Source organism: Gopherus flavomarginatus, chromosome 3 (assembly GCF_025201925.1).
Source record: "Gopherus flavomarginatus isolate rGopFla2 chromosome 3, rGopFla2.mat.asm, whole genome shotgun sequence".
Classification (NCBI taxonomy): domain Eukaryota; kingdom Metazoa; phylum Chordata; order Testudines; family Testudinidae; genus Gopherus; species Gopherus flavomarginatus.
In genome coordinates, this window is record NC_066619.1 from 209,909,256 (window position 1) to 209,920,476 (window position 11,221).

Here is an 11,221-nt window from a genome sequence, read left to right on the forward strand (position 1 = left end):
GTAATTGTTGGTCATGGCGTACGCCTGACCAAAAGGAGGGATTGTGAAAGTAGAATGAATTATATAGTAAGAATAGAAAGGATTAAAGAAATGCAGTCTGTACCTTTAAGCAAAACTGTTGGAATGCTGCAGTCCAGGTGTCAGGAATACAGACATTAACATAGAACAATTGCACCGTTTAAGGGCAATTGGTGAAGTATTAGCCTTAAATCGATAACAGTTAGTAAGGAAATAGGATATGCATGCTGTGCCCCAGGTGAATTTTCCTGTTTTGCTTCCTTTGTCCCTTTGTCTAATTCCCGCTCTTTTATCTGTATAAATAAGACTGTTTGGGCCTTGCATGGCCACTCACATATTCTGAATGTTACTGGCGGAGCGCTGCGCTAATAAACAGAGTGGTCTGACAAATTGTGAGTCCTGATTCTAACTTTGACATTAGCTTCCCTTATTTTATACATTTCATGATTTCTACTTTATGTCAACTACTATCTATTTCTCTTTACATGTGCCATATTGCTTTTGTAATTTATAATTGCTGCCTTCACTGCACCAGAATGTACTTTTAGCCAAAGCTGTCCTCTTTCTGAAGCTGTGGCTTTCTGGCCACCTAATAAACTCAAAGGACTTTCCCATTTTTCTAATTTTTTCCTCCCAATCAGCGTTGCTCATAATTTTCCTCAGCTTTGGGAAACTAGCCCTTTTGGAATACCAAGTATACATTACTGTTTGGGACTGTCCTCTGGTTGCCCATATTGAATGTAATCAGGTCACGACGGCTGATCTGTAGGTAACCACCAACTTCCAGTCCTGTTAGTGCCATTTTTAAAAAAGCAAAAAGCCACCAGAAAGCAGCTTAGTGGACCAAGGCCTTGAGTGGCTGAAGAATCAGATAATAGGACACAGCTTTTTAGTCAACGGTATTAAGTCAAACATACTTCCTTGTACTGTCTACAAGATGTTTTTTGCAGACTAAGCTGATGACTCAGGCTTCTTCACGAAGCTGAAGAGGATAGGTATAGTGGCTTAAAAAAAAAAAAGATTAGTTAAAAGGAGGTATTTAAATTATTATTCTACTGCCTTATCCTCTTATGGGATTGTCGCAGTCAACAGTAAACTAGTTGTAGCAGAAGGGACCACAATCCCGTAAGAGTGCTCAAATATAATCATCCTGTGAGAAAACAAGGTTGGTCTGTTTTTAGTTTATACTGTATATACCAGGTACCTACAAAACTAGTCTACACAATTAAAAACCAAAAAAGTGACAGAGGTTTTGATTCTACTAAAATCCTGAACAAGAGCATTTTAAATTCTGAGGAGACCAAAACACACACAAAATTGGACTCCAAGCTCTCCAAACCTTTATCCATAAGTACTTATAATACTAAGCTGCCATTTAATAGTGGGTCCACTTCAGAGTGATCTTAAGTTTGCAGGGAAGAAAGTAAATGCCTTACATTTTTCCCCTCCTCCTATGATTTATATCTTCCATATCCTGTTACAATAATTCTCCACAGTATAAGCCCATGCATTCTAGACAGAGAACTAACAGGACAGACTTCTGCAAATTTTTTTTTCTAAGAGATGGTGCCAAAAGTTAATTTAAGTTTATAATCCAAGTGATTTCAGTTTAGAAATCATGAGGGAGAGATAACAGCTAGCTATTTTTTTCTGGGATATTTAATTAAGTGTCCAATAACTACATCTCTACTACCTTAATCCAAGTAATTAATTCTGGACAATACTTTGTTTTATACAAAACTTGAATTGGATCCACTCATTAAAAGAGCCCCTTGTAATGGAGATCAGCCAGAAATTGTTTTTATGTCTGGAGAGTGGAGATGACTTCTCACTCTGCATCTGTTTGAAAAAGTTAGTTATGGCACTAAACTACCATTACCAGTACTCATAGCTCTTCATCCTTCCATTTCCAAATTCATCCTTACACTTCAGAATACTAAAGAGTTTCATTGCCATTTTACAGATTAGAAAAAAAACTAAACAAAAAAAAACCAAAAAAAAAAAACCAAAAAAAACCACCACACACATAGAAAAGATTAAGTGATTTACCCAAAGTCACACAGCCTGTCAGTGTGAAAGTTGTGAATAAAATTCAGATTTTCCATCTTCCAGCCCAGTGTCTTGTCCACTAGTCATGTAATTTAGAATGCCATTCATTTTTATTTTGTCCAGCTACTTAAACAGTATTTTTAATACCTCTGCTGTTTCTCAGGTATTCCAACACGGAACTATAGGTATGTATATTTTAAATTACCAGGATTAGGATGGAAACTGAGCAAATATTATGCAGTGTGTACATCCTCAGAATTGACTGGAGAGGGAAGGATGGCCTAATGTTTACGGTAATGAGACTTGGGAGACCTGGGTTTGATCCCTACTGTGCCACAAATTTCCTGTGTGAGCTTTGCAAAGTCTCCTTGTGGCTCAGTTCCCCATCTGTGATAAAGAAGGGGATAATAGCACTTCCCTATCTCCCAGGAATGCTGCAAGAACAAATGCGTTAAAAATTGTTAAGTGCTTGATGTGACATTGTGCAGTCTATATGGTTTTATAAAAATATGGTAATGAGTGAATGTAATGTAACTGGAATATGCTTCATGCAAAAGGTCCCTTGTAAGGTATCATTACAAAGCTTAATCTACTAAGTGTGATCATTCTATTTGTATAAATGTACCATTCTTGTATATGGGACTAGAAATATGAAATAGAACTCTGAGGGCCATTAATGGTGGTTCGGAATCTTAATGGCTCCCATCAACCAGGACAATTGACTGGGGCTCTGTTTACAAGCAAGCCTTCCTGTGAGTCAGGCTGGGAGGAATGAAGGCTTGAGGTCTTACAGTAACATGTGATCATGTCACATGAACTGGAATCCATCTTTAACCTGGTGCTTTTCTAGTGAGGGGTGGTGGAAACCCAAAGAGACACCAAGGATTCTCGCCTTATGCAAGAGATATATAATGAGGTGGAACAGAACAAAGAGGAGAGCCATCATGAAGAATCCGCTAGCTACCACCTGAGCTGGAACAAGAGCTGTACCAGGGGAAAGAATTGTGCCCAGGCCTGGAAGGTGTCCACCCTTACTGAAGCATCTCTGAGGGCGAGATGATCTGTATTCAGTTTGATTAGACAGATTTGCACATTTTAATTTTATTTTGCTTGGTGACTTACTTAGTTTTGTCTGTTACTACTTGGAACCACTTAAATCCTACTTTCTGTATTTAATAAAATCACTTTTTACTTATTAATTAACTCAGATTATGTATTAATACCTGGGGGGGGGGGATAGCTGTGCAGAGCTCTCTATCAGTGTTATAGCGGGTGAACAAATTTATGAGTTTACCCTGTATAAGCTTTACACAGGGTAAAACGGATTTATTTGGGTTTAGACCCCATTAGGAGTTGGGCATCTGAGTGCTAAAGACGAGCACACTTCTGTGAGCTGCCCTCAGACAAACCTGCAACTTTGGGGCAAGTAATTCAGACCCTGGGTATTTGTTGGAGCAGACGGGAGTGTCTGGCTCAGCAAGACAGGGTGCTGGGGTCCCGAGCTGGCAGGGAAAGCAGGAGCAGAAGTAGTCTTGGCACATCAGGTGGCAGCTCCCAAGGGAGTTTCTGTGATTTAACTGATCACATTTGGATAATATGGTAATGGAGTGAAATAGATAGATCAATATTCCAGAAGGTCAACCGATCAATTTGACACACTCAGTAAGGGTTCAGTTTTGAGGTAAAGGAAAGTTAAATGCTTATGGATACATAGGTGAGAATGGAGCTGGAGTTTCTGGCAAGCAAAAAGAAGGTTGCAAAGGGAGTAAATCTGAGGTTTTAAGCATGCACATTCGTGAAAATTGATTTCAAGAGGACTATGAGTTTGACAGGAGGAAAAGCATTTGGACATCTGGTTTGGAGTAGCAGGACTCCCTCAGACAACCAGGTGATTGAGTGTTCCTTCCTTTTCCCTCCCTCCCGCTCCCCAGCCTTCTCTGCTCCCCAAACTTAGCAGTTTAAGAGCTACATGTACAAGTTACTGGGGAATGAATGTTCCCTATTCCCTCCTGCCTCGATGATATGATCCGTAAGACACTCATTTGGTTGCCACCATTTTCCCCTAAACCCTTGCCAACCTAGGTAGGCTCCTGCCATTCTCCCCCCAGCTTGGGAAGACCCCTCTGTCCCAAGTGATGAGTATCTGGATGGTATGAGAAAGGGATGGTGAGAAAAATTCAGATGGAGCTGTGCTTGAGAATACCAGCTAAAGCTTGTCAGAGAGAAGCTATATTTTAAATGTTTCTAGTTACCAACATGCAGGGAGTTTAGGGCTTGTCTACATACAGAAGTTACACCAACTACTACATTGATTTCTAAATTGAGATTATGCACTCTTAAAATTGGTTTAAGAGTCTCCACACAAGGGGGTTGCTCAAATCTAGTGAAGTCCATTTTAGGAAACTGGTTTAGTTGATATGTAGACTGAGCCTTTAAAACAAACAAAAAAAGGGAAGGAGTGCTGCAGATGTGACATTAATGCATTGTCCACATTAGATCTACCCAAATTCTGTTAAACACACTGATATAGATACATTAGTACAAGTTTCCTTACAGATGAGGCCTAAGACTTTTTTCCTAACCTGAGCAGATGGAAGGTGGGCTAGGACAACAACTCAGGAATCTTTATCAGGCACTAGAAGTAGCTGAGTACAAACAAGCCTAAATTTACTAGAACTAACTAAGAAGCAAGTCAAAAATTTAGATTGGATTAGTGTTTAACATTACTAAATCTTTTAAATCAACTCTACACAAGTTTAAGTACAAAGTTTTCTTGGTCCTTAGGCAACATCCTAATTTAAAATGTCACTTTGTAGTTGGACGTTATCCAATATACTCAAGCTAAATTACTTCTTATCTGACTAGATTAGAAATTACTTGCCATATCCATGTGAGTGAGACGCTTGTAGTGCTGGGATGGAATGTTTAAAATACAAGGTAAGAGGAGTATGCAACACAAGTTACTTCTCTCCATCCCCACAATCCCTGCTTTAGATCCAATACATCACAGCTAGAGAACCAGAATTTCCCATTATCTCCTCATACCCTAGTTAATTAAAAAAAAAATCTGATGATTCTTCCCCAAACTTACATGTATAAGCAACAGAAAATTGGCAACCAAGACTGTAGGAATAGCATGGAATCTCGGTCTCAATTGGGAATGTAATGCATGAGGTGGAAGAAGTGGTGCATCGAGTAGAGGGTCATCTTCTGTGCTCTGCGTTATCTCCAAGGAACCCTGAAATTTAATCATGAGTTTCAGATTAATTTTCCCACATTAATCTTTCAATGGGTGTTTCCAAGGCAGGCCATCATCTTGTACCACAAAATTTCAAGTAGCTTTAACTTTCTGGGAAAACGCAGAATTAAGTAATTTAAACTAATCGTTAGGTCATTAAGAACTGACATGGCAGATGATATGCCATTTGGCTAGTTCTAGAATGGCTGTACTGCTATGGAGAGCCTTTAGTCTTCAAAATACTTCTCAAATATTTGAGTGTAATTGAGACTTCTGACACCTCCACATTTAAGAAGCAGCAGAACACCTCTTCAACCACACTGAAATCTCAACCAAGGAAAAGACCAGCATCACAAGAGGTAACTTTACTGCTTCCAGCTCAGGGAACAGTGAAAAGCAAAGTAGCCTGCTGCCATATACTAGCTTGTCTAGTTTGGATGAGGTTAGAATTTGCATTTTAGCATGCTCATCCTATGATAAGTTAATAGAATGTCATGCCTTGTCCACACTAGAAGTCTGTCATGTTAAATAAAAAATAAAATAAAATACAGAGAAGCAGTCCTGGTTCCCTTCCCCATTTCTGCTACAGAAGAGATTTGAGTGCATACATATGCTATGAAGTGACAGATAACAGGAACCTAGCACTTATAGGGGTGAACAGACCTTCAAATGGAAGCCATGTCACCTTCCAGGAAGGCCTAGGAGCTGCAGCCCCACATGGTACCAGAATCCCCCAGATTTCTTGGGCCCAGTAACCTCACCCATCACATACGGTTTCAATGGCTCAATAGTTCATCTGATCATCTCATCCAGGCAGTGTTAAAATCCATCCTATCAGGACAGTGAGCAACCAAAGCCCTAAAGACTCCAGAACCCCCTAGGTTTTCAACTCTAAATATAAGGCCATCATCTAAATATAAGGCCAAGTTACAATAAGCTAATCCAGATACCTTACCCCAAGCCCTCCACATCAACCAAGAAAAATCACCAAGGTTCACAGATGACCTGTGGGAGATGAAGTGCAGAGTAAGTAGTTTAGAAAGCCACTGGAGCAAAGCAAAGAAAACCCCATACAAAACTCTGAACTCCTCTGCCAATAGTGCAGACACTTACATGACTGCATCACTGCCTTAAAGGAGGCAAAGCTAGCCTCTGCAATTAACACGGCAGAATCACAACAAGCAGAGCTATATTGCTTGGTCAACCTGCTAAGTCAACTCATAACCCCTCTCACTGTGGCTGAGGCTTGGATAACATACCTCACTGATATGGTCAGTGAAGTAGATAGAGAGCCAACTGAGACAGAAAATGCCATCCTAACAAGCCTTCCTAACTGAGTTTGTCCCACATGCTGAAGCTAAAGAAGCCGGGGTGGGGGGGGAGAAGAGAGTATTGAAGCCTCAACCTGTTGAACTGATTTATGCATCTCCCAGCTGGCGAAAACCAGTGAAGAACAATAGTCAATGCTCCTTCAGAGAAGCACATCAATCAAACTCCATGAAATATGAGCATTGGTCACACTATATTGCAAGACACAAATACTCAGCTCTGAAGATCTTTCCAGCAACAATCCTGTTTCCTAGCCTCTCATTCCGTCAAATAAAAAGCACTAACACTCTCATGTTACTATAATACAAATGAAATCAGAAGTGTGAATATTCACCTTCAACTGACTGAAGAGTACAAGATGTGGGTGTAATTTTGCAAGTTTCATGTGAACAGCAAAAAATACCTACAAGTACGTATCACTTCCCCCTTTTACCAGCACTACTAACCCATGACAAGTCTGTTTTCAGACATTACTCTTTGCTACTGTAGTCAGCATAGTACTCTTAGGTTTTACATGAATGGCTAAATCTGATGGCTTCTAAGATACCCTGATGGCATGAGAATTAATTGACAAGTCATCTGTCAGAACAAGTATCATCCCAGTGCATTCACTTATTGAGGCTACCTTTCTAGGTCAAAGCAAGCGGGGGTACCCTCAGGAGGAGAAAGATGCAGGAAGTCACATTTATGGCCTGCTACTGCAGTTATGGTTTCAAGAGTACAAAAACCATCTCTTTATACTAATTCTAGTTACTCTCACACCATAGAGCCCCAGCTTCCAAAACCCTCTAGTCAGATTTCCATGCCAAAAATCAGAAGTTATCTACATTTTGTTTGTAGGGATTGTGCATTTGGCTACCCAGATGCACAGATTTTAAAATTTTATTAAAGCTAATGTTAAAAAAATTATATAATATATAGGTTGGGAAGAGTGTCTGTACATCCAGGTATAGTGCTTATATTATCCACAAATATAAAGTTAGTTTGTAAAAGTCATTGATACATAAGAGTACATAATCAGCAATAACCCAAATTTAGGTGAATACATTTAACAATACAGTTAAGATATTAGAATCTGAGTATTTGGGTACAGCACTCATGAAAAGTTGTACAGAAATTTGGTTGTGGAAAGCAAAATATATCAATGAATGGAGATTGTCCCTCAGTAATTGAGGATTAGGTTGGTCGTCTATTTAGAAAATAGAATAGATGAGGAAAGTATTGGTTGCTTTCCTGACTGCACTTCTCATCTGCACTCCAGCTCATCCCTCCTGGTATTGCTGATGTTCCTTGACCACCTGACTGCGTCCGACACCATGAGTTCTGCATCAGCTGAGCCAAGTGTTGACCGATTCCACGTTCTCTAAGTACTCGCTCATTACTGGGGTCCCATGAGTCTAAAGCTCTGACAATCAGTGCAGGCGTCTGGACCTGCTAACCGTTAGCTCTCAAGGTTTCAGCTAAAGGAGCATATCTGTCTACTTTTTGAGCTCAGGCATCGTGGAAGGACAGGGTCCTGGTCTCGAAGGGCACTGTACTGTATCAACAGCTTATATATTTTAAGATCAGAGTCTTTTATGTATTAAATAGAGAACTTAAGTTTCATGGCCATTCCACTTCCTCCACGTCCTTCTTAAGGAAGCAGCATTACCAAGTTTGGTACTAGATCAGGGGTCCCCAACACAGTGACAACAGGTACCACAGCTCCATCTAAATGCGTCCACGTCCTGACTGGCGGTCAAGCATCCACCGAAATTCGGCAGCATTTCGGTGGTGACGCCTCTGGATGATGCTGCTTGCTGCCGATAAGCGATGTCATCCAGAGGCGCAGCTGCCGCAATGCTGTGGAATTTTGGCAGCATTTCAGCTGATGCTCACCGCCGCCACAGGTCTTCGTCTGGTGCCTGCCAGACAAAAAAGGTTGGGGACCACTGCTATAGATAAAATTTGGGTGGGGGTTGGGGTTGTTACATCACAGAAGCAACTCTGCTGCATAAATTTAAGTATCTGTCTTTCATATACAAACACACACACACACACACACACACACTATAGATAGATAGATATAGATGTGCATACACACAAAAGAGGTACCCTACAAGTGATGTTGTTTGAAAAATCAATCATGCATCAAAATAGCAGTCAGTATTTTACATGCTTACCAAAAAAAAAAGCAAATACTGTTCCATATTAGAGCCCAAACGAAACATGAAGAGATTATGTAGGAACATAAATAAAAAGCCTCTGTCCTAAAAGCCTTTTCAGAAAGTTTTAAATTGTTTAGTTTTGGAGTTTAACATAACGACCATTCCTTCCTATAAAAAAGCCCATTTGATCCACCTACAATTATCTTTTAGCTGCTCTCAATCCTGTTGACTCACCCCTCCACATGTATTTCAATTCACTATGGGAGTTCCCCACTGGCATCCATCCCCACAGGCCTCTTGAGCCCATCCATATAGCTTTCTGAAAACTGAGAAGCTAACCAAAACCACAAAGAGAAGACACCTCTGTTGAATAGACTTTGGTATAAATTTGTATATATAATAAATCTGTTTGTTTTCTAATACGCAAATAAATTCAGGATGCCTTTTGTTTTCCAACACATCAGTTTAAAAGACAGCCTGAAGGTGTAAGTTACTTGTATGCCGTTGGGCCTACCTTGTAAGGAAGATTTCTTAAGTCATTTAAAAATAACTAATAGTTAAAAAACCAGGGCAGGGCGAGGGAGGAGAAGAGTAAACCACCAACAGCAAGATTACCGGCTGGATGCTAGTTTGTTGTGATAGGCACTTCTGGCCTGTTTTTTTTTACAACAGCCTCCAGAGCACTTTTACAAGAGTAGAATCACTAGTCTGACTGTGCAGTTGGGGAAACGGAGGTACATGTCACATGATGAGAAGTCTGTGCAGGGCTGGCCAAGGGAGGACCCAGCCCCATGATTTCCCGTGCAGGAGTCCCGAGCCACGGGCCCCCGCTCCTAAGAGGCAGGGCAGACGCTGCCAAAAGTGAAAACTTGGATCTGCGCTGTGAACCCCACCCCTCCTTATGAGCCAGGGAATCTAACGATTGCCGCCAAGCCCGCGTTTGCGGAAGGCAGGACTCCACAGCGCGCTCTAGGGGGCTGCCACCCGAGCCCAGGGGCCCAACCCCCCAGAGCACATCACACAGCCTCGCCCCGGCGACCCCGCGTGCTGCGCCGGCAGGGCAGAGCCCTCATTGCCGGGCTGCGTCCCGGTGCTCACGTTATCCAGCTCCCGCTGCGGCCCCGCAGCTGCTTCCGCCGCCATCTTAGCCAGCTGCCGGGCTGGGCTCCCTGGCTGTAGCGCCCCCACTGCAGTCCCCAGCTCTATTAATGGGCAACTCCCCTCCCGCAGCGGGCGCGGCCTCCCGGGTGCAGCCCAGGCCTAGGCCCGCCCGCCGCTACCCGCTTTAAGCCCGCCCCCACGCCAGCCTAGCCCCACCCGCCGGCCGGCGCTCCCTGGCGATGAGTTCTAGGCAACCGGGCTCTTACCTGCCTCTTCTGCTGCCGGCTGTTTTAGCCGAGGCAGCAGCAGCTCTGTCATAGGTAGCTCACGGGGAGGTCGGGGCTCGGCCCTGCTGCCGGCCAGGTACGCACCCTTGGGCTGCACTGTTTCGGCTGGCTGGGAAGCTACGTGCAACAGCCAGCAACTGGCTTTGAGCTTTGCTGGTGGTTTGACCCAGCTATTTATTATAGTATTAGCATCACAGAAGATTAGGGTTGGATGACCTCAAGAGGTTATTAAGTCCAACCCCCCCTGCTGAAAGCAGAACCAACACCAACTAAATCATCCGAGCCAGGGCTTTGTCAAGGCTGACTTTAAAAACCTCTAAGCTTTGTATTCAGGGCTGGTGCAAGGAAGTTTTGCGCCCTAAGCGAAACATCTACCTTGCGCCTCCCCCCCCCCCCCCCCGCCAGCCTGTGGCAGCTCTCCGCCCCCTGCCCTGAGGCGCCCCCACCCTGCAGCTCCACCCCCCCCAGCACTCTGCTCCACATCCTCCCTGAGCACGCTGCCCTCAGTCTAATTCTCCCACCTCCTTGCTGATTGGCGCTGCAAGCCTGGGAAGCCGGACAAGTGGAGCAGCTACCGTGCACCGGGAGGAACTGCTTTTAAAAAAAAATTGGGAGCATTGCTTTTTGGTGCCCCCAAATCTTGATGCCCTAGGCAACCATCTAGTTCGCCTTAATGGTAACACCAGCCCTGTTTGTATCGAAGTACTGGGTCACAGCTCAAGCTTGGGTGCTTCTTTCTGTACAAACAGCGGAGACAGTCCCTAACCCCCACAAAATCAAAGAAAACCCCAGAGTGCTAAGCTCCCATTAGGGGAAACTGCTCAAGGTTGCTCAGCTCCAGGGCTGGCTTTAGCATGGGTTCATGTGCACCATGGAAATCATGAAACCCACGGTGCCAAACCCAAGTGGTGATCTGCTCCAATCCTGTGTGCCAGGTAGCAAAGCCTGGTAGCGGGAGCCAAGCCCAGCTCTGTCCTGCAGTAGAGGGCTTCTTGTCCAACCCTGGCCCCTTCCTCTCCATATCAGGCTGGGATTAGAAGTGAAGGGGTACT

The 11,221-nt window shown here is 43.2% G+C and overlaps 1 protein-coding gene across 1 annotated transcript in view; it reads right to left on the bottom strand.

Annotated features, from left to right (window-relative positions):
* The window catches only part of TMEM192 (transmembrane protein 192), a 33,120-nt gene extending 23,134 nt beyond the window's left edge, over positions 1–9,986 (bottom strand). Inside the window, exons 1-2 of the mRNA XM_050946634.1 lie at positions 9,880–9,986; positions 5,159–5,305 (exon numbers count right to left, since the gene is read on the bottom strand). Coding sequence (XP_050802591.1) covers positions 5,159–5,305; positions 9,880–9,924 — 192 coding nt within the window. The 5' untranslated portion in view covers positions 9,925–9,986. The remainder of the gene's footprint in view (positions 1–5,158; positions 5,306–9,879) is intronic.
* Between the last annotated feature and the right edge of the window lie 1,235 nt (positions 9,987–11,221).